Source organism: Scomber scombrus, chromosome 2, assembly GCF_963691925.1.
Source record: "Scomber scombrus chromosome 2, fScoSco1.1, whole genome shotgun sequence".
Lineage (NCBI taxonomy): Eukaryota > Metazoa > Chordata > Actinopteri > Scombriformes > Scombridae > Scomber > Scomber scombrus.
Window position 1 is genome coordinate 2,910,643 of NC_084971.1, and position 26,443 is coordinate 2,937,085.

The 26,443-nt window shown below is 37.9% G+C and overlaps 3 protein-coding genes and 2 non-coding genes across 7 annotated transcripts; 1 reads left to right on the forward strand and 4 right to left on the reverse strand.

The window, feature by feature from the left end:
- Positions 1-122: 122 nt before the first annotated feature.
- LOC133998947 (fibrinogen-like protein 1) lies at positions 123-1,536 on the reverse strand. Its single transcript, XM_062438009.1, has 3 exons — positions 1,417-1,536; positions 793-986; positions 123-354 (listed from the first exon to the last, which is right to left on the reverse strand). The coding sequence occupies exons 1-3, from the start codon at positions 1,534-1,536 to the stop codon at positions 123-125; spliced, it is 546 nt and encodes a 181-aa protein (XP_062293993.1).
- Positions 1,537-1,549: 13 nt separating this feature from the next.
- Positions 1,550-4,206, reverse strand: LOC133999006 (fibrinogen-like protein 1). The gene is made up of 4 exons (XM_062438108.1): positions 3,957-4,206; positions 2,861-3,029; positions 1,803-1,962; positions 1,550-1,700 (listed from the first exon to the last, which is right to left on the reverse strand). Exons 1-4 carry the CDS (start codon positions 4,011-4,013, stop codon positions 1,550-1,552), a joined length of 537 nt encoding a protein of 178 aa, XP_062294092.1. The 5' UTR covers positions 4,014-4,206.
- Positions 4,207-5,465: 1,259 nt separating this feature from the next.
- Positions 5,466-5,557, reverse strand: trnar-ucu (transfer RNA arginine (anticodon UCU)). Its single transcript is given in 2 exon segments — positions 5,466-5,501; positions 5,521-5,557. It is a non-coding gene; the product is annotated as a tRNA-Arg (tRNA).
- Positions 5,558-6,559: 1,002 nt separating this feature from the next.
- LOC134002309 (5S ribosomal RNA) lies at positions 6,560-6,678 on the forward strand. The gene has a single exon (XR_009927586.1). It is a non-coding gene; the product is annotated as a 5S ribosomal RNA (ribosomal RNA).
- A 7,885-nt stretch (positions 6,679-14,563) lies between these two features.
- On the reverse strand, positions 14,564-26,094 carry LOC134001466 (caspase a-like). 3 transcript variants are annotated; one of them, XM_062441056.1, is made up of 10 exons: positions 20,346-20,616; positions 19,865-19,956; positions 19,020-19,307; positions 18,862-18,936; positions 18,690-18,778; positions 16,656-16,832; positions 16,293-16,533; positions 15,927-16,097; positions 15,684-15,793; positions 14,564-15,519 (listed from the first exon to the last, which is right to left on the reverse strand). In XM_062441056.1, exons 2-10 carry the CDS (start codon positions 19,869-19,871, stop codon positions 15,382-15,384), a joined length of 1,296 nt encoding a protein of 431 aa, XP_062297040.1. In that variant the 5' UTR covers positions 19,872-19,956; positions 20,346-20,616; the 3' UTR covers positions 14,564-15,381. The 3 variants fall into 3 exon arrangements, with proteins under 3 accessions (XP_062297040.1, XP_062297039.1, XP_062297038.1); XM_062441055.1 differs by lacking the exon at positions 19,865-19,956 and adding an exon at positions 25,924-26,094 and having other exon boundaries at positions 14,565-15,519; positions 20,346-20,541; XM_062441054.1 differs by lacking the exon at positions 19,865-19,956 and having other exon boundaries at positions 14,565-15,519; positions 20,346-20,615.
- Between the last annotated feature and the right edge of the window lie 349 nt (positions 26,095-26,443).

The following is a 26,443-nucleotide window of genomic DNA, read 5'->3' on the forward strand; positions in this document are numbered from 1 at the left end:
TACGACATGAGATTAGAGCCACATTGTTTTATTTTCTTATTTCAAAGTAGTTGGAATACAGGAAAAAGTAACACATGTGAATGATGTTGAAGTCTGTAAGGAAAATTGCAGCTTTTTGAACCTTAATGGCCATTAGGATGATCAGGGATGCCGGGAGTTAAGTTGATGTCAGATTGTGCCTGCAACGGGGCCATGACTGGTGGCGGCTGCTCGAGGTCTGCGGCTCGTACCATCATGACCACAGATTTGATGGAGTACCACCAACCGTGCCACGTGTACCACACCACCCCGTCATCGGTCATCGCTTGGTACGGCCCTTTGTAGTAATGACCATTCAGGTTCCCTGCGTCACACCTGCCATAAGATGATAATCCTTTATTAGTCCCACGATGGGGGAATTTACAGTACTACAGCAGCAAAAATAGAGCATCAATAAAAAGAATAAAGAACAATAACTAATAAGGAAACAAGCAATAAGAACAACTGGAAATTTAAAAAATGGTAACATTATGTACAAGAGGAATATTGGAGTTGAATGATGATATACCTGAGTGTCATATTGATATTTTACAGATTTTAATGTGAAAAAAAGTGCATTAAAGTGTGGGATGAGGAAATAAGAAGGGGAAAAAATGTAGGTGATACACAGCTATGCACATATAATGTGTGTGTATCTGAATTACTATTTTAAACTTTGCTCCCTTGTTTTTCGGGGTTTATTTGTCACGCGTTCTTCATAGTATAACTGAAGCACTGCAGCAGGACTAAAGCTGAAGGTTATCAGTCCATTACCTACTGAACCACCAGCCAGAATTAGAGTGTCTGATACACTTGGTGTCATCATCAGGGTGGTCGAAGGTGCTGAATTTGACCCTGTTGGACCCAACGCCTGGATTGATCCATTGCTGCCCGGCGGAGGAGGGGGCGTCAGAGAGAGCGTCCCCTGCATTCCCATTATACTGTCCCAAATTTAACTGGAAGTCGTCCTGAAATGAGAATTTTTAGTTTTTTTAAAGGAAAGTTTCTATGAAGTGATAAATGTGTCAAATAAATAATCTAGGCTCAAGAAGGGCAAGAGGGTGTGAGAGGAAAGAAAGGAAGTCAGATTTAGATGAATGAATAATGCATTAGGAAAAAGGTGAAGAGACAAGTTTGAAGGTGAGAAGAGGGGAGGAAAATCATTTAAAGATGAGAGAGAAGATAAAGCGGGGAGGTGGGAGAGCAGGTGGCAGAAGGACCAAGCACAGAACTGTTTCCACAATAAAGGTCATGAAATAGAAAGAACTTAGTCTAAATAAGACCCCACTGTTATGAGAAAAGAGGACACGGCAGAAGACACAGCTGATAGGTGATCAGATAAAATGGTGAGAAGTGATCTGTTCACATGTTTCTCTTTTAAAAAAACATTTGTTTTACCTTTTCATCGTCCACTTTGAAGTTATTGTACTCTGCGTAGCGCTGATTACCCTCAAAGTCCTCCAAGTCCACCCGCAGGTCATAGTTACCTAGGAGACACAGACGTAAATAGGGAACCATCATGTAATGTTTGTCAAACCATACACACACACATATATATATATATATATATGCAGGTACACATACCTTGTGAGGTAATAAGGTGTAGAGGTTCATTGCCGAGCCAGAATTCTCCATCAGGGGAGTGGAGGTCTCCAAATCCATGCTTGTACTCCACCCACGATCTACACACACACACACACACACACACACACAGTACATTTGCTTGTAATGTCAAGTTCAAGTGTTTCTTGATGCATTCCGAGGGTAAATTTAATCACACACACCTGTCAAAGCTCTCTTTGCCGTCTCGTCTGCGCTGAAAGACGGTCCAGCCTCCTCCGTTGTTCATGTCACAGTAGACGCTCAGTGCGGTGGGAGCGCCGTTGGGCCGGACCACATACAGACCACTAGCCACGTTACCATCTGCAAACACCTCAGAGCAGTCTACACACACACACACACACACACACACACACACACACACACACACACACACACACACACACACACACACACACACACACACACACACACACACACACACACACACACACACACACACACATGCATTATACATATATATGGTTCAAAATTCAAATCAGGCAGGTAAACAAGTGGTTTGCTGTGGATTTGACTTCACTATCAAACTAATTGTTATTTTACAGTTACAATAAATACAATTATCAATTAAAACCTTGGAATTTAAGATAAGATAAGATAAACTTTTTTAGTCCCCTAAGGGAAATGTGTTATGGGCACGTAGTGCTACATGGTTGCATAGCAATATACACAATTACAGTTACACAGATACATACTGGTAGACAACACAAGACAGAATTACATCAGTTACATGTAACCAGACTTCTGGACAAAGTATATCTACAGTGAGACTGAGTACTACTACGTGATATTGCGCAACCCAGAATATAACTAAGATAATAACAGTGACAGGAATCACAGTGGTCTGGTGGTCTTAGTACCAGCTGGTTGAGAGAGACACGACAGGGCCAGCTGGATGCAATACACTGGTAGTGTACTCAACGGTATTAATAAGGTCGACTTTATGTTTTTTGAAGCATATTCCAACTGTGTGAGGCGCAATAACAGAAAGCAAATCTTCCTAACTCACCAAAACCTGAGGGAAACATCTGGTTCCCTAACCGCTAAATACCAGCTGATGTTAGCTACTAGTTTTTGTTTGTTTGTTTTTTGTGGCGTATAAAACCAGAACGATGGTGGTATGCGAGTAGCTCGGCACACACACACACACACACACACACACACACACACACACACACACACGCACACACACACACACACACACCGTGTCTCTCCTACCTACCTTTGTAGATGTTCTCGAGGCCCAGGTGTGCGTTGGGTAAGCGCTCCAGCTGTTGGCTTTGGAAGTTTTGGAGCTCCCTGATGTAGCGGTGCTGGCTGTCGATCACATTCTTCAGGCCCTGGATCTCTGCTTCCAGACGGACCACCTTCTCCTCACATGGCACCGGGGCCTGGAGAGAGACAGAGGTTACTCATATAGTGACTGCACACTTCTACCATCCTCAATTCCTCATAGGGCAAACTTTTTTTAATTTTAAGTTGCTCTCTAGAAAAGTAGCTACAAAGTTGAATCCATCGGGTTACAGCAACAACATTTATTCTCATTTGTAATACTCTGTGTGGGAGCTGCTAGGCTGCAACTAACAATTATTTCTATTATAAATAAATCTGTTGATTATGTTCTTGACTAATCACTTAGTTGTTGGGCCAGAAAATGTCTATCATTGTTTCCCAAAGCCCAGAGGAAGCAATCAGATCATTTAGAGTTTTACTTATCAATTATCAATATAATTGTGTGTTAATTTAATAGCTGGCAACTGATCCAACAATCATTTCAGTTTTACAAACAACAGATATAGAAGTTGTTCATATTGGAACACAGGAACTGTTTCAGGATGGAGAGCTGACGTTTTAAAACTCCTGCACACGTAACACTAAACTTTCTGTATGGAATATGGTATGATTGAAAATCTTATTGTATAATAATTAGTATTATTATTATTATTTTTTTTACATTCAAGAGCTGTAAAAACACCATATGCACATTTCACTTTTTTTGTAATGTGAAAAATGGAAATAAAATGCATAATTGTTCTTATTTTTGTGCAGCTGATACACATTTATATATATATATATATGCAAATATACTAATTTGAATTGTGTTTATTAAAAAATAAATTATTCAAAAATGTTGTACTCATCATATTCTGTCAAATATTCTCCTGGAACATAAAATAGTGATTGTGTCTATTTTCCACAAAATGAATCAAACATTTATTAATGACTGATGGTGAATTTATGAATGTGAATTGGTGTAGAGACTAATTATGAGTCAGAATATGAACAGTATGTGAAGGGTTAATTATGGAGTGTCTTACCGCCAGAGAGGCAGCCAGGTGAAGAAGAAGGACCACTGACGTCCTCAGCATTCCCATAATCAAAGATCTGATCAGTCACTGGAAATCTAACAAACTCTTGTCTCTCTCCGTCCGTACAGTCTCACTGTCTTCTCTCCTCTGTCCCGTTTGACAGTTTGACTTTACAGCATCACTTCACTGCATTGTCTTTTCAAAGACTCTGCACGGCTATTGGACGGTAATCTATCCTCCCTCTAGTGGTTGGAGTAAATAGTCTCATGTTGGCGCCTAATGCCTCCTGAACTACAGACTCCACTGTGTACAGGGGCACCGAGAGGGATTTTGGGCCTCACGAAAAGATATCACTTAGGGCCCCACCACCAGGCACAGTCACACCAACCATGCACCACTGCTGTAACCACACCTCCAGAACCCAACTGAGCCATTCAAGACTAAATGACTCTACCTGTGAAGGCTTGCAACTCTTTTGTAGTCCAGTAATAACTGTACAATATTTACTGACACTGAGCTGTGAAAATATAACACTGTGCAGACATGCATGCAACATTCTGCATACAGTGTAATTCAATATTTGATGCAAGCTGATAAACTCTATAAGTTATATGATTTAGACTAAATGTCATCTTGATGGTAAAATTCTTAAATGGAGAATCCTCTTAATATGAATGAATAACATACAATAAACTTAAATATAAATGAACCTCTTCAATTAAAATAAATGAACATTATCGTCTATAAAATGACATCACAAACATAATTATGAAATCAGCTGCACATTTTGAACCAAGTATGCTACAGTAGACTAGTTCTTATCAGTGAACAGGATTCAATCAATTTTCTTTTTTTCATAACAATACAAAGAAATTCCCACAGACCCCCTTCAGTTGTGTTATGTTATGTGACATGTCATTCATTCATTGTATAATATTTAATATTTCTCAACTAGGTTTTTTAACACCACAAACATGTTATTTTTTGCACAAAAAAAAACATTTTTATATTACTATCTCATAAATTCAGATGTGTCAAAAAGAGCTCTTATAATAGGCTACATCCATTGGTAGGACAGGAGTGAAAGTCACAAGAGTATTCAAGGGATATTCAATTCTAAATCTCTCTAATGTCTTTTTTACTGGATATATACATGCCAGATTTTAAAGGAAACTTCCTCAGCTTTATTATTAAGACAGAACTCGTCTTCAATTATCCAAGTTTTAAACCAGTTAATTTCTCCATAAATAGATGACCAAAAGAATCTTCCTGGGGGTAGTGTTGCAACTTGTACATGATTTCTAATATATTTGTTTAAGCAAACTGAAGCACTATTTGAAGGGTAAATGACTACGCTAATGACTGTGTTACTGTGTGAAGCAGTCTCTTATCTGTGGAGGTTTGAATTTCAATAAACTTTACTTCGAACATTTAATAAATATTCAAACGATGCTGAAGAGGAATAAATAACATACTTGTATCGTTTTATTCCTCTTCAGACAATACGTGACAAAATTTCGACTCCGGTGGGACTCGAACCCACAACCTTTGAATCACCTCTCAAGTGCTTGACTAGAAGTCCAATGCGCTATCCATTGCGCCACGGAGCCACCTGTTGACACACTCCGTAATTACAATTATAACGTCTCGCAGATCCATAGTTAGTGGATACAATTCCTGTTGTGATTTTCTAGGTACTTAGCATAATATAACATGAAGCGGTATATGTTGTACAATAGAGAGAAAACTACTGAGACAAGAATAGTAGCAGTAACGGACGGACAAAGATAAGCAGTCGACATGACAGTCCCGTCCTGGTCGGCGCTAGCATTACCGTTACATTCAGGCCGCTAGCCTCTTTTCCACTAGCCGTTAGCCTCTTTTCCACTATCCTCTGTGAATGCCTTCTCTTCTCTGCTTTTGATAGAAAACCGAGTTTTATTTCTGTTTCTCTCCATATTCAAGGCAGCACACTGGACCATCATGATAATTATCCATCCCGCTCACAGTCTCTGCATCGTACTTCCCTCTGCCTTCAAAATAAAGGCAACGTGTCTTAAGCGTCAACTGCTTCAGGGAAAGTGTACCTCATTCCAGCGTGTAAACAGCCTGCAATCATCCTATATGCGCAAGTACAAATAACATGTGAGCTGCAAGTGTATAATAACACAGACACATTATATCACCTATTGGCTGTGATGGTGATCCCACGTATATGTGTGTGTAAGTCACCTTTCCACTATTATCACTGCTATTTTTTGCAAATTCCCTCCTAACAAGTAAAAAAAAAAATGTATATTCATAGGATGTAATGTAAATAACATATAAAAATATTTGGTATGTGGCTTAGAAATAATGATAATATGGGTAAATAGGTAGTATACGGTAAATAGAAGAGATAACAAATAGTATTTGAAGGCTTTGTAGATAGGACTGATGTGGTATAAAATGTAAAGATTAGGTACATGTGTTTGATGGTATGGTGATATCTGTCATATGTGACACTGAATAGGAAAGTGTAAAACATAGCATTAGATTTCCTTGAATGACAAGGATCGGGTATAACGGGCCCGGACGCATCTTTAAATAGACCTTTTGCAGCCTGTGTTGTTGCTTACGGCCATACCACCCTGAACACGCCCGATCTCGTCTGATCTCGGAAGCTAAGCAGGGTCGGGCCTGGTTAGTACTTGGATGGGAGACCGCCTGGGAATACCAGGTGCTGTAAGCTTTTTCTTCTCAGCTGTCACTAACAGAGGGCGCTGCTGCTCCATTAGTGCACACAGGGCTTTAAGATACAGTGCTGCATTCATTCAACTGTAAACTAACAGTTTCATTACTTTACATTATACAGTGATGATCTCAGCTGCTACTGAGGAAATAAAGAACCTGACAGCTACTGAGGGAGGAAACATCACTCTACCTGACCCTGTGATGGAGTTAGGATTTGTTTTGTTTGAAAAAAATACTGTTGCCACAGTTACCAAGAGAGAAGTTCAGATATTAGAGGAAACTTACACTAACAGACTTCACTGTGATAAAAACACTGGACTCATTACGATCACAGGACTGCAGGGAGTGACTCAGGGATTTATACTATTGATTCTAAAATAGGAAATATTTTCTATACAGATTACAAACTCACAGTTTATGGTAAATCATATATATATTCTTTTTTTTTTTTAAACAATTTTTATTTATGTGTTTTAGTTATCAATGTTAACATTACATTGCAATACAGTCCCCTCTGAATTATGGAGAACAAATAAAATAAACAAAAAACAAACAAACAAAAAAATACAATCATCAAGAACAGAGCCTGTATTCAATTATATAAAATCAAGTCTGTCCTTATATAATAACCATTTCCCCCATCTTTTAACAAATAAGTGTTCTTTCACTTTCAACTTGTATGTGAGATGTTCCATCGCTAGTATATCGTCTATAATTGACATCCATTGTTTGTCGCAAGAGGGGTCAGCTTTGAGACAGTTTTTAGTAATGGCCTTCTTCCCAGCCACCAATAGAATCTTGATCAGATATTGGTCTCAGTATACGCACCGATCCATCCAAATGTCCGAGGTACAGAACAAGATAAGATTTAGGAATCGCGTATGCCAGCACATTGCAGTTTATTATGTTCATTTATATCTATGCCATTTATTGAGGGGTCTTGTCTCACCATCTGGGCCAATGGCTCAATGTATAAGGCAAACAGTGTTGGACTAAGGCAACAGCCCTGTCTAGTTCCTCTCTCCAGAATAAATCTTCCTGACAGAGTCATTGACTTTTACCCTAGCTGTGGGTTTGTTATAGAAAGACCTGATGAATTGAATTGACTTAGTATCGAATCCAAATTTTCCCAAAGTTAAATATAAAAATTCCCAATTGACTCTATCGAATGCTTTTTCTGCATCTAAGCTAATCAAAGCAGCTGGTATAGTTTCTTTGTGTATTTTATGTATAATATGTAATGTTCTTCTGATATTATCTTGCGTTTGTCTATCCCTAACAAACCCACGTTGATCCTAATCTATCAGGTCTGGTACAACATTTTGGAGTCTATTTGATATAATTGAAGTGTACATTTTGTAATCAACATTCAATACAGATATCGGTCTATTAGTTTGGAAGTAGTTCTTGTCTTTTAGGGGTTTGGGGAGGACTGTAATGATTGCTCCAGTCCAGGAGAGAGGAATTCTGTCATCACTCATAACCCAGTTGAAAGTCCTGTGGAGTAATGGTGTTAGTTCTTCACTAAACGTTTTGTACCACTCAGAAGTGAATCCATCACTACCAGGTGCCTTATTTGATTTTAATTTGCCAAAATGCTTCGCGGATTTCGTTGATTGTTATCTTTGCTGTTATCTGTTCATTTTGTTTTGTGCCTATTGAAGTGAAGGGAATAAAGGAAAGTTTTAATATCTTTCTGATTTGAAGCTGGTGATTCAGAATAGAGTTCTTCTTGTAATATTCTCTAAAAATATTTTCAATTTCTTTTGGTTTATATTTGGGTTTGTTTATTTTTGGGTCATAGATTTTATTGACTGTGGTTTCTGCTTGCTGTTTCCGTAAGCGTCTCGCCAACAATTTCATTGCTTTGGGACCTGAATCATAATAGTTCTGTTTTAAATATCTTGCTTTTGTTTCTACTTCATATTGGAGTAGATTGTTCATTTCTTTTCTCACCTCGTTCATTTGTTTGTTAACTTTTGGGTCAACTTTTCTGTTTCCCTTATGTTTTTGTTCCAAATCTCTCAATTCCTCTATATATTTTTTATATTGTTTTATTCTTTCTCTTTTGAGATTACTAGTAATTGCAATCAGTTTTCCCTGTATCACCGCTTTCAAAGCATCCCACAGTATAGCTGGATCAGTTTCCCCATTATCGTTTTCCTCCAAATAAGTCTGTATGTCTAAGCCCTGATTTGCTCAACCACTGATTTATTGTTTAATATCCCCACATTCAACCACCACGATGTATCTTTCTGTCTACAGTGAAGTGTCTCTTCAAATATATGGCACTATGGTCGGACACATCTGCCACACCAATCCAACAATCTTGTATTATGTCTCTATTTTGTGTCTGCATAAAAAAATAATCAATCCTGGAGTACACAGAATGTGACATTGAGTAATGACTAAAATCCCTCCGCAGTGGATGTAGATCTCTCCATACGTCAAAAAACCCCATCTCCCCCAATGTATTCCTGACCAGTTTTGTAATAGATTTTGTATTTCTCTTAAGACTAGTTGTGTCCATATCATGGTTAGCATATTAAGGTCTCCCCCACATATACATATGCCCTCAGCCTCTAGTGCAATGGTGTCAAATAGGGACTTAAAAAAATCTTTGTTACTCTCAGGTGGGGCATATATATTTACCAATGTTATCATTATTTGGTCTATTTTCCCATTTACAATAATATAGGTTCCTTCTTTGTAAACCAATAAAAACTATACACTCAGCTAAGTGATATAATTCTCATGTCCATCTTAACTCAGACTTGTACTGTATGTACTCATCCTGTGTTGTTTCCCCTCAGTTGGAATTCTTCCAGCCGTCCTCGCGCGCGTTTGCTGGCCTCCGCCGTGCGTCCACTCCCGGTTTTGTTTCCATGTCGCAGTCCCGGTCGACTGGAGCCTTTCAACGAGCGCCGTTCCCCGTCTGCTGGTCTCTGTGTTGTCCACTTCGTATCCTCTTCCCCGCAAGTCGCTGGCTGCGTCTTCTGCACTTAATTTAACTTTTCATCCTGTTCTCCGATTTCCGTGTTTATTTTGGCAAACTTCTGATCAATGTCTGCTTTGAGTTCTGTCAGTTCATCTCTCATTTGCGCCGTAATTTCGTCTTTGAATGTTTTTAGGTCCGTCTTCATTACATTTTGCAGGTTTTGAATTTGTTTGCTAATGCCGTCTAAGCTGCTTGGAAACGAGGCTTGTGGTGTTAGCTTGTGGTGGTGTTGGTTTACTAGCTCGCGGTGCTAGCTTGCTCTCCTTAATCTCTCGGTTTATTTCTTTAACTTGGATGACCGGGTTGTTCTTGTCGACAATCCACTCATATTCTCAGTTTTTGAGTTCGTCGGCGTCTATATCTCGAGTTCTTGTGTAGTTCTAGTGTTAGCATACGGGAGCTCCTGATTTACGCGTCCATGCTGCTCGCCTTTCTCACCGGAAGTCGGTAAATCATATTTACTTGTGAAAAATTATCCTGCATGGTTTACATGGTTTTTTGAATAGTTTTATTATTACAGCTAAAGTAATATTGGGAAACTTGCTTTTTGAACAGTCTTTTCACAGTTAGTGTCTGTACAGTTTCAGTGATATGTAAATGATTTCACATCATTAGAAGATTTCACATTTAGATAACCAATCACTTCTTTATGTTAAAGGGTTGGTTCACAGAAATAAGATTATTAAAATGTAGATGATTCCTCTGCAGAGTGTGTACCAACTCCTGCAGTGAACACAGTGAGTGTGAGCACTGACAGCTGCATCTTGCTATGTTCTGTGGACAAAGCTGAAACCACACTGTTGGCACATGTGAGGCTGCCAACCCTGCTGAACATAAGACTCTTCATGTAGACATCACAACATCCTGCAGTAAGAATCAATCTTTAAATTCCAGAAGTTCATATTCTCAGTGTACCATGATGTTTCAGTGTGTTTCACTGATGTTCATGTGAAATGTTTCTGACAGATTACAGAGAGACACATTCCTGGTTGTTCCTGATTCCCATAGTGGTGTTTTGGAGTTCTGTTGCTGTTTTCATCATTTTGAATTGCATGAAGAGAGAGAGAAAGAGAGACACTGTGACAGCAGCACCATCAGCTCTACACTCATGTCAGTACACACACTGTATCCTCAGTATACTGTAGCTCTGGCTGTTCTATTCACACAGATCATATAATAATAAATAATAAACATATTTATTAGTATTTTATAGTGTTCAACAGCTTTTTGACATGATATTCTGTCCCATCTCAACAGGTGTCATCTTCAGTAAAATACCATGTGATGAAGTTGTTTGGTCCAGTTCAAAATACAGAGTTAGGATGATGAAGGAAGTCATCTTCCAGCACATTGAAGGTGGAGCTAAACTGAAGTCTGAGCTTGAAAATAACCCAAACTATACAGTCCACCTTTAAACCTGCTTGTTTTTAATCACCCTGTCAATGTATTTGTGAACTAAAAAATGTATTTAATCTTACTTCTTCAGTTTTTGTTGATGAAAAATGAAAAAGGTGACAATTCAACTTTATTTTTATGGTTGAGTGATGGTGGTGTACTAGTGTGCATTATATTGACTGGTGTCCCTAATATTTAGCCCATCATGTATGTTAGATTGCACAGGTGTTCCTAATAAAGAGGCCAGTGAGTGTATATTTCCTCACATCTTTTCACATTTAACTTTAAGTGAGGTCAGACACCCGGTACAATCTTAGTGGTGCCTCAGTAAGTCAGCCTTAATAAAGTGTTCATACATTTCTGTATGATTATAAGTAACTTATGGCTTCACTAATGGATAATAAACAGTGGTGTGCAGTCAGGGGCAGCAAGGCTAGCCCTGTCAAAAATGTATTTTTTCAGTTTTTTCCATAATTAAAAGGTCATTCTGAAATGTATCTGGAGTCAATTACTTGTTCAGTATGCAACTTTATCCAGAAAACGAATGGTTATATTTTGTGGAGCTCAAATCTCCTATGTCCTATAAACGCATCACAGCTCCTTTCCTCTGCTGGGGCCAGCAGTAGTTGCATTGCTAGCCCTCTGATCGAGCTGGACGCTGCTATTGGATGTGTAACGTTGAGTGACCGTATCATCAGCCAATCAAATGTTGATGTGTTATTGACAGAACGCCCTAAGTCAAGCAGAGTTTCTTGTGCTGGCCTGGGCGTCGTCATTCAAATGAGCTTGGCTGATTGGCCCATGGGCAGGTGCGTGATGACGCACTGTCAGTTATTCTGGAAAGGTGATGGCGGTTGATTTAACAGCAAGATCGGTAGATAAAGATATGATTGCGGACCTGCTTCGGGTGCCTTTTTCATCATGATGGATCGCAGGATGGATTTCATGTACAAGTCATCAGTGAGTGTTAGTTTTTTTTTATTTTTTATTTTTTAACTTTCTCTGGACCAGATTGGCGCTGCTGTTGGGTTAATATAGGGTGACCAGACGTCCCCGATTTCCGGGGACAGTCCCTGTTTTGAGTGACCTGTCCCCGGTCGAAGCTGTCCCTGATTTTGACACTGAATGGGTGAAAAATGCGCGCAGACTCAAACGCCAGTTATTACGGTAGCCATTTAACGCATCGCCAGAGAAGACGTCGTATAACGTACAGACGTTATCAGGACGTACGACCAGACGCGGCAGCGTCAACAACAACAATCTAGAGGCGGCAAAAAGGAAAGAAAAGAAGACCAGCGGTCATAAATGGTATGTTGTGCAGTAGACTTAGTTGTGTGTGTGTGTGTGTGTGTGTGTGTGTGTGTGTGTGTGTGTGTGTGTGTGTGTGTGTGTGTGTGTGTGTGTGTGTGTGTGTGTTTTTATACTTTTGGTTACATCTGCTGTCACTTTGAACCTTCATCTTTTTGTGTGTGTGTGTGTGTGTGTGTGTAGTGATGTAACGTTAAAGTAAGTTGTTTATCTGAATTGAAGACCTAACGTAACTTTATAAAAGTCAACATTATGACAATGTTTTCATATATGTCATTAGTGACGCTGTAACGTTAACGTTAGCATGAGATTACCAGGTGATGACATTGTATGTGGCTCTGTTTTGGAAGAGGGGGAGGTGGAAGACTGTTTTGGTAACATATGATTTTCCTGTAGGCATAGGAACATGAGTCTCTGTTAAAAATAATAAATAAATTAATAATAAATCAATGGTTGATAGTTGTGTGTGTTAGGCTAACTTCTGTATTTTGTGTCGGGCTGTGTGGGTAACTAATGACTGTATTTATAAATGCAGACCATCTGATTAGCTGATGCCCTGAGTCATGTATAATATTAATATACTCATATGTTTTGACTTGGTAATTATTATTAATTACATCTTGATGATATTTACTAGCTACTGGTCTGGCAGCTGTCTTTGCACATGACACTTAACTTTGGAAGAGAGATGTTTTTTCTAAAGTATTCTACATTTGTGTTTTTGACACTGCTGTGCGCTACTGATACATGATATTTGTGGGTGCTGATATTTTGATTTATTAACCAGGTCCTTTTGTGTAATAAAAGCTGGTTAAAATACATGAAAAAGTACTTGTCCCCATTTTTTATTTCATAATGATAATATTTAATGATTTTTCACCGCTGCATTGAACATGTCCCTGATTTGGTCACCTTAGGCTAATATATCTCTCTCTCTCTCTCTCTCTCTCTCTTTGTGAAGTAAATTTAGAGCCGTTTTTGGAGCATGTTTGTGTCTGTTATAGAAATTGATTTTATTTTTGAAGTGATTTAGAAGTTTCCTCTAAGAGCAGTCGGGCAGTATATGCTGTTTTTGATGTTGTGTCACATGGTATGTGCATTGTAAAGTGGGCAGTGACCTAAGGGAAGATGCGATGCTGCACAGTGGTGTCTTGATGTTGATCAGCTGTCATGTTGGTGTCGATTAAGTACTGTTGCATAATAGTGGCCTTACATTGGATTCACAATGTGTATATATTGTAGGACATAGGCCTATATGTGTGCGGCTGCTCTCTGATTTTGGTGCTGGCCCTGACTGAAACACCACCGCACGCTACTGATAATAAATAAGTTACTTTTTGGTTGCCATGTTGTGAAATACCCTTTGTCTGGTGTTTATCCTCCTGCAGCACACGCTTTTTAAAATTAAAATGTATAACTGCTTGTTGAATTATCGTAAATTTAACAGCTGAATTGCACACATGATGGCTTATTAGAAAGTGTGTGTATCAATTAATGTTTTAAACCTGGCCGCCCAAATATTGTTCTCATAACGGATCTGTAAAGGATCTGTAAATGATGTATTAATAAAAAACAACTTCAGTTAAAACTTAAAACCCTTAGTAGATGGTTAGGGTCATATTAAAAGGTGGTGCCTGTTACAGTAAACACTTTGTTAAACACCCTTTGTTTCACACTCTTTATGAACTTTAGCTCTGGGTTTTAATTAGGTATTACAGGAAATGTTTTTGTTTTTGTAAGCATATTTATCACACTATCATCCACTGTGCTCAGTAACAGCAGGATCTCATCATGTCTCAACTCAAACATGAAGTACAGCTTAGATCATGTAAATGAGCTACATTCTCCACACACCTTTTCCTCATTCAAATATGAGGATGAGGTTGATGAATATTATTCCTGTTAGAAGAATTGAATGGTTCACCCTTAATAAAGGAGACTGGATTCGAAATAACAAAGTTTAAGTTGAATTCATTTAGCTTGTACAAGCGGAGCGTTTACCAATGCAACAGACAGAGAGGCTTTATGCTGTTCTCTCCTTGGACGGTCCCAGCCCCCTCTCACGACTGGCAGACATAGGTAGCACGTAACGGTTTCTCAGTTCCCGTAATCAGTAGACAGGCAGAAATTCCCCTCCCTGACCTTTCTACTGACCTTCTCGCACACCCGAGCTGAACTTCTTTACGTCATGTAAAAATAGGAACACACACTGCATGATTCAAGACATCTGAATTACATTATAATCCTAATTGTTATAACAATTCCCACTGTCAATTACACTCTAACTATGTTACCCGCCACAACCTACAGCATTAACATTACATGTTATCTGTGCCGTAAGACCAAAATACAGAAGATTGAAGGATATTAATAATTGTCTAAGTATCAGAAGGTGGTGTTGCTGCCGGGTTTCAAACTGTGGTGATTTTTAACAAACTCCAAACGCAGGTTTCTTCAAACTTTGATGAATTTATTTTCAAACAAGGAGTTTCCAAAGTTGAATCCATGATTTCTATTAAACTCAAAGCTTAATGAAAATAATAAAAAAGTAATATAAGATAAGCATTAAGTGTAGAAAAAAATGGTCAAAATGTCATTTCACCGCAGCGTCACCCGACATTGACACTGCTAGACTGACCACTAGCTGCCTTACTCAGGTGACTATGCGGGATTCAAGCCAAAACTACGCCTACTTGCAACAGATACACAGGTAATCAAGGTAATCAATGAATCTAAATATAACATTCATTCACTTTTAATAGCAAATAATAATGATAAACACAAATACAACAAATCACAGGCTAGAACAGTACATTACATTTGTTAATTGGTTTGGCTGAATCAAGGATTAAAAGTTAATAAAACTCTTTAACTTTTGTTCTCCATTAATTTAAAGTCTTACACACTGTCTGAAATATAAAATGTATATTTGATCTAATTACAAAGTGGAATACATTTAAATGAATGAAACATAGCAACAAAGTCCAATGTCTTGTGCTGCTACAATACTGGATCCTGTATCAAAATGCCGGGAAAGAGATAGAAGTACCTAGGCATATTGCCTCTTTCTGTGGTTGGCATCTGTTTATCCTCTCCTTCTTCGGTCTCAATCGGCAGTTTCTCAAAGCTGCGCATGACCTGTGAGGTTGAAACAGTGTGTGATATGAGGCAAGGCAAATAAAACAAGAACATCACTACTGCTTGTTGCCTCACAGCTAGTTTTACTTTCTACTATATACATTATATTCTATTATACATGAACATTTTACACCCAGACAAGAATTTGCACTTGCAAAACTTACTGTTTTGAAAAGATCCTCAATGTGATCCTTGTGTGCGAAGGTGTTCAGTACTTTAACAATATGCTGGATAAAAAGAGACCCTTTTTCTTTATCTCTATATGCGACAGTACCTGCAGGAAAAACATACAGACAGTTTTTATTACATAAGGTAACTACTCTCAGCTGTTATCAATGTTTCAATGTATCAATGTTTATGTTCCTGAGCTTTAAAATAAGATCTGATAATATGTCAGACAGACTCACCAGGGGTGGAAGAGCGAAGACATATGAAGTCTTTTTCTCTGTGTGCTTGTGAGAAAGAATCAGCCTGAATGTTTTGTTCACCAGCAGACAGTGATAGGTATTTCTTTGGTGCATCATCACTGACCACAGCTGATGTAGCACTATCACTAGCAGGCACAGATCCCTTCTTGCCTGCAATAAATGTGACAATACTTTAAATACAGATCACAAGGGCCTTGTCACTTAATTCTGCCATTGTAACATGAGATTAGCAGACTAACACAAAGCTGTATTATTATACAAAAAAATAGAGCTATTAAATATACAGTAGGTCCTACAAGAACTATGTCAATGTTTGGTGTATCTGTGATAAAACAGATGAGTCACCTCCACTGCAGGCCTGGATGAGGATGATCTTGGGTTTGTCCTTCAGCGCTGGACAACTCGCTGTCCCCAAGCGTTTGTAAATGTTATCAATGAGGAACTTGTCCTGCACTTTGTCTTTTTTTTTAAAGTCGACTCCATAGACAGCATGCTGTTCCCCATGAGACATGATAACCACAAACACGCTGTCCGTGTCTTTCAGTTTTTTATGCTTGGAGAACTTAATTATTTCTTCGTCAATGTTCTGTGAGAACACAAACAGGTCATATGCTGGTTACTGTATCACTCATTCAAACAGACAACACAAAGATAACGTTTTTCATTCACATACTAACATGAGAAAATGTGTTTTTTAATCAAAGGTACCTTTCCAGTGCGGTCTGTGCACTTCACCACCTCGTATCCCAGCTCTATGAGCAGATCCTCCATGTTCTCCTCGTCTTTGTCTGCACCGTATCTATTCATGTCCTCGTCCTTAAACTCTATGTTAGTGATAAGCAGAGCCATACGTTTCCAGATGGATTTTTTGGCTGCAGGGTAAACCTGAAAATGGAAATGATTCAACATAGTTCAACTAAAATGTAAAAACCATTTAATTTCTTGATAAATGACAACCCAGTCTCACATCAAAACATATCACAGCTACGTTGGTCCACAGTGTAAAACGTAGCCATCTCACAATTATAATATATATGTATGTATATATATATATATATATCTCATAATATATAATATACAGCATTGCCCAATGCAAAAAACTACACACTATAAATGAGCAGGCACTAATGAAGAGGGTTGCGCCAGATGCGCAGTGGACTCACTGTCATTCATAGGGAAGCGCTAGCGTCAATGCAGCTCAGCCACAAACTAAACGAGGTTGTGAGCTTGGTAAATAATGATTGCCCGACCCCTGAAAGCGTAAAAAATCACCCGCAAAAAATGTGCAAGCTGATCTACTAACGCAGCGCACTGAGGTTTGTGTCTTACAACTGTGCAAGATAGTACGCACTGTCCATTTAGTACGTTTACCATAATGAATATGTAATATGAGACGTTTCAACCCCAGTGTGCAAAATACAGGGAGGAGAAAATGCAAATATGTTATTTAGCACGCGCATTGTGATTTAACAAACCTGAATGTATTATTTCTGACACTAACTGTGTCTATAAATAATACCTTTGAAGGACAGGTATTAACCGGCTGCACACTGCACACAGATGACTGCTGTTACTGTGGAGACGAGGAGACGGAGGAACAATGACAGAATACACACAGGACAGAGTTTTTCCACCTGTGTTAATATTTTACTGAGTGGAATATTTTTGGTTTTACTAACAGCATTGACTTCGTCACAAATACTCTGCCATATGTTGTTTTTTCTGGTAATACTTGTTTTTGTTATAACTCAATATATTAGTTAATCTCTTCCACTAGAACCTGATCACATTTCATTTTGTTCTTGCAGCTTTCTGCTCGTCCAAACTCTCCATTAAGACACAAAACCCTCATTTAAATACTGCTGTCTCCACCCTGTTGCACCTGTTTTCATTTACACAGTTATTCTTAGTAGATCACCTGCAAAACGCACACAAACGGCACGCGCAATCTATTGCACTGTGCACGCAATTTAGTACACACTATTTGGGATCTTAGTAAATCAGGCCCTTTGTGAGGAAATGGGAGCTGATCATACATCTGTGTTGTTTTCACAGTGAAGTAAAGTAGCTCTCCAGGGGCAAAGTGTTGTCCCGCGTCTTTGAGCTCAGAGCGGAGTTTTGGATCTTTTTGGAAGATGAGCGCATATATGAGGCTGAAAGCAACTTCAGAGATGAGCTGTCTTGTGTTTCTCTGCTGGACTGCCAACTTTTGTGGTCAAATGTATCCATTTTATAACTTTAATATTATTGCCCACACTAGCCCCCTACCTCTCTGTGTGGAAGTTTGTATTCCGCTGCAATATGTTGTTAATCATTATTTTCGCACTTTGCTTCCAGGTTCCATTTTTCTCCTATCTAATGTTCTTTTCATTTAGGCTACATATAGGCTAGTAATGATTCCTTTGTTTGTGGCCGGATGTTTGGTCTTTGTTGTCAATAAAGAAAGTTATGAATAAAGATAGGCATAAAAAAGGCAAATTTCCTCTTCGCGCCACACCTGTCTTGTCTCTATTGCCCACCAGTGGGGGCAATACTTTGAGAACCACAGGTTGTGGACTAACGCAGCTGTGATACGTTTTAATGTGAGACTGGGTTGGAAATGATGTGCAAGAAATCTACCTAATGTGTGTTTGTGCATCAAAACTACATTTAGCCTACTTAATATTTCCTATAAATAGCTGAAGGTAAATCTATCCATTTAAACCATGTGATATATTAGAATATAATGCTTTTATCACTAACAGTTTCATCTTCCTGTTTCTCACTCCAGAAGTCTTCCGTTGTATGGATGAGTGCGGGTGACCACTCCGGCTCTTTCGGGGCCCCAGCAGCTGTGAACCACAAAACACAACGTCGCTGTTCAAAATGAATTTCCTCTACCTGTGAACTACACCTGTGAAATATGTGAGCTCACCTGGCTCAGAGGGACGACGCTGAGAAGCAGAAGGCTGACCCAATGACCTCTCCTGCTCTTTCGGGGCCGCAGCAGCTGTGAACGGCAAAACACAACGTCGCTGTTCAAAATGAATTTCCTCTACCTGTGATCTACACCTGTGAAATATGTGAGCTCACCTGGCTGAGAAGGTTGACGCCGAGAAACAGAAGGCAGACCCAGGCTTTTGTGAAGTGTACGATCTCTTTTTTCAAGACTAGCAATGAACGTCCAGCTGGCATCATCATCTTTTTTCATCTTCACTATATTAATGAGTTTGCGGGCCTTGTCTGCCCTGATTAAAAGTGATCTGATTGCTTCTACCTCTCCATCGTTCAAAACGTAATTTAAAATGTCATCCAAGAGCTGGTCAATAATGACATCGTTCACCCTATCCACAAAGTCCTTCTGTACCCTGGAAAGCTCCGCTAGAAAAATAATTATGAAGAAGAAAAAAAAGTGTCTTAAGGTGGTATAAGATCTTAAAGATGAACATGGTACTTAAAAATATTTACAAAAGAATAGGAAGTTAATATCTGATGTGTAAAATATAAGCATGTTTTCCACATGGTTAAGTTACAGTGTCAGTGGTGGAAGAAGAGCTCAGATCCTTAATTAAAGTACAAGTTTTAAAGTGATATAAAACATATGTTACTGGATTATATTAGTGATGCATAAATATGTAAGAAGCATTTTAATATCATAACAGGTCAGTAGCTTTATATAATGTTGGGTTGTTTAATTAGAACAAAAACGGATCATTGTTTTGAATTAAAACCTTCATCTGCAAATTAACAATAATAGCTGTGGAATAAATGCATATGTCTAAAATGCACCTCTGAACTAAAGTGTAAAGTGCTTTATAAATAAAATGTATTGTTGTTGTTGTTGTTGTTGTCCTAACTGTTTATGCTCCTCACATCTGTCTCATTTCCTAGAACTTCTGAGAGAGAAAAGAAATCACTTAGACAAACAAAAGACTTACTTTCCATTATTGCCGAATGTTCCCAGTCATATCTTTAAAGTTTCAGATTTTCCTCTTCAATAAGGAGTTGGTACGTGGCGATCTTTATTATACTATTGTGTAGCATAACAAAAGTAAATTGCCTCAGAACGCATAATGTATGTATATAGTTACTTTCCATTACTGCTATGAGTATAACCTACGCAGGGAAAGTTTTGGTTGTGTGTTACGCTATAGGAAGTGGTTAGTCTATGAAACCAATGTGGCAAACTTTGAACGTAATTTTCGGAACAGTCCGATAATAATAATGATAGTACATTTTATTTATAAAGCATTTTACATTTGCAAAACAAAACTCAAAGTGCTAAAAGACAAACAAAACTAAACATAAAACATCAGAAAATAAGAACTAACTTCTTCGATCACTACTGACCGCTTCATTAAATTACAGACCAGGTCCACGATTGCTTTAAAAATACACTTAAACAACAGATCATCTTACCTGCCATTGTTCATGAAAGTCGTGTCATGGAATGGTACAGATTAAAGCTCGACAAATTTCACTTTTACACCTAAACTTCGTCCTGGCTGTGCTGTAGTAGTCTACGCGTACGTGCAGATTAAACTTGGAGATGTATGTGCACAATGGCTCCAGGGTGGAGTCGTTCTCTTCTTATCTTTACTTTAACCACTGAGACCTGAAGAAAACGAAAGTAAAAACGGCTCTGTCACTGACGTGTTAAAGTCAAGTACTATGCTTTTGTGTAATTTTAATGTCTCCTCACTTTACTCACTGCGGTCAAGTGAGCCGGCGTTCGTCTTTTCGTGGTCAAGCCAGCCGCACCAAAATTTCAAGTGCGCTCGTATTCCATAATGTATGGCAAATGCACGTAGTTCACTGATACGGAGCGAGTTTTCAAAATAAAACGTCGGTTATTCCAAGGCAGTAAAAACAGACATGCCAATGTGATAGGCCACATAGTCTAGAAGCTATTGATCTAAAATGCTAATTATTTTATTATGAAAAGGCTTGATGCTTTCATACCAATTTTTGACATTTTGCACCTCAAGACTATGTTTACTCTCACTGACTTAGTATCAAACATGTATCATTTGAGAGAAAGTCAGCCTCAAAGTTTCTTCTTTTGCATTGAAAAACGGCATTATGCTCTATATTTACGCTACTGTAAAATCCCTTTGATCCATAATTTCTGACAAAGGTTCATACACGTGATCTCAGGATCATCCTGACTGTTCACTCACTCAGTATCAAGCATATTTACTGTATCATTTTTGAGAAATTCAGCTTCAAAGGTCCTTCTTTTGCATTGAAAAACGGCATTATGCTCTATATTTATTCTACTGTAAAATCCCTTTGACTCATAATTTCTGACAAAGGTTCATACACGTGATCTCAGGATCACCCTGACTGTTCACTCACTCAGTATCAAGCATATTTACTGTATCATTTTTGAGAAATTCAGCTTCAAAGTTACTTCTTTTGCATTGAAAAAAGGCCTTATGCTCTATATTTATTCTACTGTAAAATCCCTTTGACTCATAATTTCTGACAAAGGTTCATACACGTGATCTCAGGATCACCCTGACTGTTCACTCACTCAGTATCAAGCATATTTACTGTATCATTTTTGAGAAATTCAGCTTCAAAGTTACTTCTTTTGCATTGAAAAAAGGCCTTATGCTCTATATTTACGCTACTGTAAAATCCCTTTGATCCATAATTTCTGACAAAGGTTAATACACCTGACCCCAGGACCATCCTAACTGTTCACTCACTCAGTATCAAGCATATTTACTGTATCATTTTTGAGAAATGCAGCCTCAAAGTTACTTCTTTTGCATTGGAAAACGGCACTATGAGCAATATTTACTCTACTGTAAAATCCCTTTGATCCATAATTTCTGACAAAGGTTAATACTATTGACCCAAGGACCATCCTGACTGTTCACTCACTCAGTATTAAGCATATTTACTGTATCATTTTTGAGAAATTCAGCCTCAAAGTTACTTCTTTTGCATTGGAAAAAGGCACTATGTGCAATATTTACTCTACTGTAAAATCCCTTTGATCCATAATTTCTGAAAAAGGTTAATACTATTGACCCCAGGGCCATCCTAACTGTTCACTCAGTCAGTATCAAGCATATTTACTGTATCATTTTTGAGAAATTCAGCCTCAAAGTTACTTCTTCTGCATTGGAAAAAGGCACTATGTGCAATATTTACTCTACTGTAAAATCCCTTTGATCCATAATTTCTGAAAAAGGTTAATACAATTGATCTCAGGACCATCCTGACTGTTCACTCACTCAGTTTCAAATATATTTACTGTATCACTTTTGAGAAATTCAACCTCAAAGTTCCTTTTTTTGCATTGAAAAAGGCACTATGTGAAATATTTACTCTACTGTAAAATCCATTTGATCAAAAATTTCTGACAAAGGTTTATACACTTGACCTAACCCTCACTCCTTTAACCCATATATCACTTACATGCAATCTTTTGATCATTTTGAGTAAATAAAAATCCCCATTTCCCCTGCTAATTTCCGTGTGTTCTCTCTATGCCCTTGTCAGATTGCAAACGTCAGCCAGGTATGCAAGAACTGATTCCATATCAAACACTGTCACTGTAGCTTTGACAATGCTCTTGATGCTTCTAAAATAATTGTGTTCTATTTTTCAAGAATGCCAAATTAAAAGTCAAAACAGAAATTTTGACTGATTGACTAGCTTAGTGAATTTATTTATAGTTACTGTAGATTAAAATTAGTTTTATTCCCTTCATTTATTTAATGTTTATATTTAATTATGCATTTTTATTATTTCCTGAGTTGGTAACTTTCCACTGTATAAGCGCATGCGCGGTGTTATAACAAGAGATTTGCCTTTCCAACGGCCGTCAAACGTGGAGGAATGGCGCTCAAACGAGGGTAAGTTGCCTTCTTTCCTAAGCCTACACTGTAACAAATTACTGTAGAAATACAGTGAATTTCATACAGTAATGTACCGTTTCTCATGAATACAGTTAAATACTGTTAATGGTGATGCATTTACGCAATAAAAATACAAACAGTAAGCTACTGACTATCTTGAATATGTTTTTTGTTTAAGTCCGTCCACAACTCATATGAGCAACATGTTGCATCAGGTCCCACCACCTCATTTAGCACAGTCAGCACAGAAAATCATACAATGGGCAAAAACATATTCAAGATAGTCAGTAGCTTACTGTTTGTATTTTTATTGCGTAAATGCATCACCATTAACAGTATTTAACTGTATTCATGAGAAACGGTACATTACTGTATGAAATTCACTGTATTTCTACAGTAATTTGTTACAGTGTAGGCTTAGGAAAGAAGGCAACTTACCCTCGTTTGAGCGCCATTCCTCCACGTTTGACGGCCGTTGGAAAGGCAAATCTCTTGTTATAACACCGCGCATGCGCTTATACAGTGGAAAGTTACCAACTCAGGAAATAATAAAAATGCATAATTAAATATAAACATTAAATAAATGAAGGGAATAAAACTAATTTTAATCTACAGTAACTATAAATAAATTCACTAAGCTAGTCAATCAGTCAAAATTTCTGTTTTGACTTTTAATTTGGCATTCTTGAAAAATAGAACACAATTATTTTAGAAGCATCAAGAGCATTGTCAAAGCTACAGTGACAGTGTTTGATATGGAATCAGTTCTTGCATACCTGGCTGACGTTTGCAATCTGACAAGGGCATAGAGAGAACACACGGAAATTAGCAGGGGAAATGGGGATTTTTATTTACTCAAAATGATCAAAAGATTGCATGTAAGTGATATATGGGTTAAAGGAGTGAGGGTTAGGTCAAGTGTATAAACCTTTGTCAGAAATTTTTGATCAAATGGATTTTACAGTAGAGTAAATATTTCACATAGTACCTTTTTCAATGCAAAAAAAGGAACTTTGAGGTTGAATTTCTCAAAAGTGATACAGTAAATATATTTGAAACTGAGTGAGTGAACAGTCAGGATGGTCCTGAGATCAATTGTATTAACCTTTTTCAGAAATTATGGATCAAAGGGATTTTACAGTAGAGTAAATATTGCACATAGGGCCTTTTTCCAATGCAAAATAAAGAACTTTGAAGTTGAATTTCTCAAAAATGATACAGTAAATATGCTTGATACTGAGTGAGTGAACAGTCAGGATGGTCCTGAGATCATGTGTATTAACCTTTGTCAGAAATTATGGATCAAATGGATTTTACAGTAGAGTAAATATTGCACATAGTGCCTTTTTCCAATGCAAAAGAAGTAACTTTGAGGCTGAATTTCTCAAAAATGATACAGTAAATATGCTTGATACTGACTGAGTGAACAGTTAGGATGGCCCTGGGGTCAATAGTATCAACCTTTTTCAGAAATTATGGATCAAAGGGATTTTACAGTAGCGTAAATATAGAGCATAAGGCCTTTTTTCAATGCAAAAGAAGTAACTTTGAAGCTGAATTTCTCAAAAATGATACAGTAAATATGCTTAATACTGAGTGAGTGAACAGTCAGGATGGTCCTTGGGTCAATAGTATTAACCTTTGTCAGAAATTATGGATCAAATGGATTTTACAGTAGAATAAATATAGAGCATGAGGCATGATTGCACATAGTGCCTTTTTTCAATGCAAAAGAAGGACTTTTGAGGCAGAATTTCTCAAAAATTATACAGTAAATATATTTGAAACTGAGTGAGTGAACAGTCAGGATGGTCCTGAGGTCAAGTGTATCAACTTTTGTCAGAAATTATGGATCAAAGGGATTTTACAGTAGTGTCAATATTGCACATAGTGCCGTTTTCCAATGCAAAAGAAGGAACTTTGAGGATGAGTTCCTCTCAAATGATACATGTTTGATACTAAGTCAGTGAGAGTAAGCGTACTCTTGAGGTGCAAAATGTCATCCATTGTCAAAAATTGGTATGAAAGCATCAAGCCTTTTCATAATAAAATAATTAGCATTTTAGATCAATAAATTCTAGACTATGTGGCCTATCACATTGGCATGTCTGTTTTTTATGCCTTGGAATAACCGACGTCTTATTTTGAAAACTCGCTCCGTATCAGTGAACTACGTGCATTTGCCATACATTATGGAATACGAGCGCACTCGAAATGTTGGTGCGGCTGGTTTGACCACGAAAAGACGAACGCCGGCTCACTTGACCGCAGTCTTTACTCCACTACTTTTTAGAGGCAAATAATAATAAACCATAATTTATAAAGCACATCTTATACAAAAGGTGCAACACAATGTGCTTCACAAAACCAAGGAAAAGACAGTTGATGTCTGACTGCTATTGTTACTTTGCAGATTAAGATTTTACATAGGCCACAAAACTACGGAAACGTGCTGTTAAATGAGTGTCTTTGAATGTATCCAATATCCAATATCAAAACAATTCAACCGCAGTGGATGATAGTGTGATAAATATGCTTACACTGAGAAAGATTTTAAAATGCATGTGGCTGTGTACAGAGGGGTCGGACTCATTCATGTTGCTGGATGCAGAAGGATGAATGCAGTGGTGTGCACAGACATTTTGGGGGGGCAGGTGCTCAGTGAAAAATAAGGGCACTTTGTGCGGCATGTGGAACTGCCAGCTGCCTTATTATAGCAGTGTGAGATTTAAAAAAAAACAACAAAAAAAAAACCCCATTACAGGCACATGTTGAATGTAATTGCATATTTATTCATGTCAATATGTTAATAAAATTACTTGACCTTTTCAATTGGACTATAATAGCCTATTTTTAAAGTTTTAATAATAGCCTATTAAGGTAAATACAAGATTACTGCAAGTCTTGTAACATAGAAATAACTTATGGTTGGTACATAAATAATATAATTAGCTAATATCGCTTCAAGCCTGATTTAGTACCGCCAAACCACTTTGTGTAGTTAAAATACAATGTGGACAGCTTTTAAGATATTTCAATAGAATTAGAGGAACAGTTCAACTTTAAAATCTGAGTTTTAAAAGGCCCTAAACAGTTAACATGACTCTGGTCTTGACTCTGACCTTTCATCCGTATCTTCCTCTTCCTCCTTGCTGCTGATTGAGGATTTTATCCAGGAGAGCAGAGAGCTGCTTCCCTGAGCTGCCTGCTGTAGCTCCCTTTCTTTTTCCTTTCTTACCCTCTCCTTTCTAGGCAATATGCTGCAATTAGTAAATAAAAAGAGACCAAAAGTATGAATAAGACTTCTTGGTGACATTACAACAAGGCAGAAGGCTACTTTTTCTGTTTGTCATTTAGCAAATAAATTACTGCAAGTGTTAATGATTTAGCCTAATGTAAACTTACAAAATACCAACCAAGACATCATGTCCTAGAAGCATGCTTCTAGGACATGATGTGTGCCTCTCTCCACACACAAGCAGCAGTATATGGAGAAAGTGTAGGAGTACATCACAGGGAGTCCACCTCTGCCTGAGACAACTATGACTTTAAGTTTAACGTGATCCTTAAGCTGTTATATTGTTCTGGCGTGGCAACAACACGTTTCCGTATAGGCGACGAATGAAGCGTAGTCAAGGCTAA

Excerpts from the sequence above, each read along its gene's own strand:
- LOC133998947 (XM_062438009.1), bottom strand. The coding sequence starts at position 1,536 with ATGGTTCCCTATTTACGTCTGTGTCTCCTAGGTAACTATGACCTGCGG. Across the intron at positions 987-1,416 it reads TCAAAGTGGACGATGAAAAG|GACGACTTCCAGTTAAATTT; the intron begins GTAAAACAAATG and ends TTCTCATTTCAG. Across the intron at positions 355-792 it reads TCTGGCTGGTGGTTCAGTAG|GTGTGACGCAGGGAACCTGA; the intron begins GTAATGGACTGA and ends ATCTTATGGCAG.
- LOC134001466 (XM_062441056.1), bottom strand. Across the intron at positions 18,779-18,861 it reads GCGTCGTCCCTCTGAGCCAG|CTGCTGGGGCCCCGAAAGAG; the intron begins GTGAGCTCACAT and ends TGTGGTTCACAG. Across the intron at positions 16,534-16,655 it reads GCACAGACCGCACTGGAAAG|AACATTGACGAAGAAATAAT; the intron begins GTACCTTTGATT and ends GTGTTCTCACAG.
- LOC133999006 (XM_062438108.1), bottom strand. The coding sequence starts at position 4,013 with ATGGGAATGCTGAGGACGTCAGTGGTCCTTCTTCTTCACCTGGCTGCC. Across the intron at positions 1,963-2,860 it reads CCTCGAGAACATCTACAAAG|ACTGCTCTGAGGTGTTTGCA; the intron begins GTAGGTAGGAGA and ends GTGTGTGTGTAG. Across the intron at positions 1,701-1,802 it reads GGCAAAGAGAGCTTTGACAG|ATCGTGGGTGGAGTACAAGC; the intron begins GTGTGTGTGATT and ends GTGTGTGTGTAG.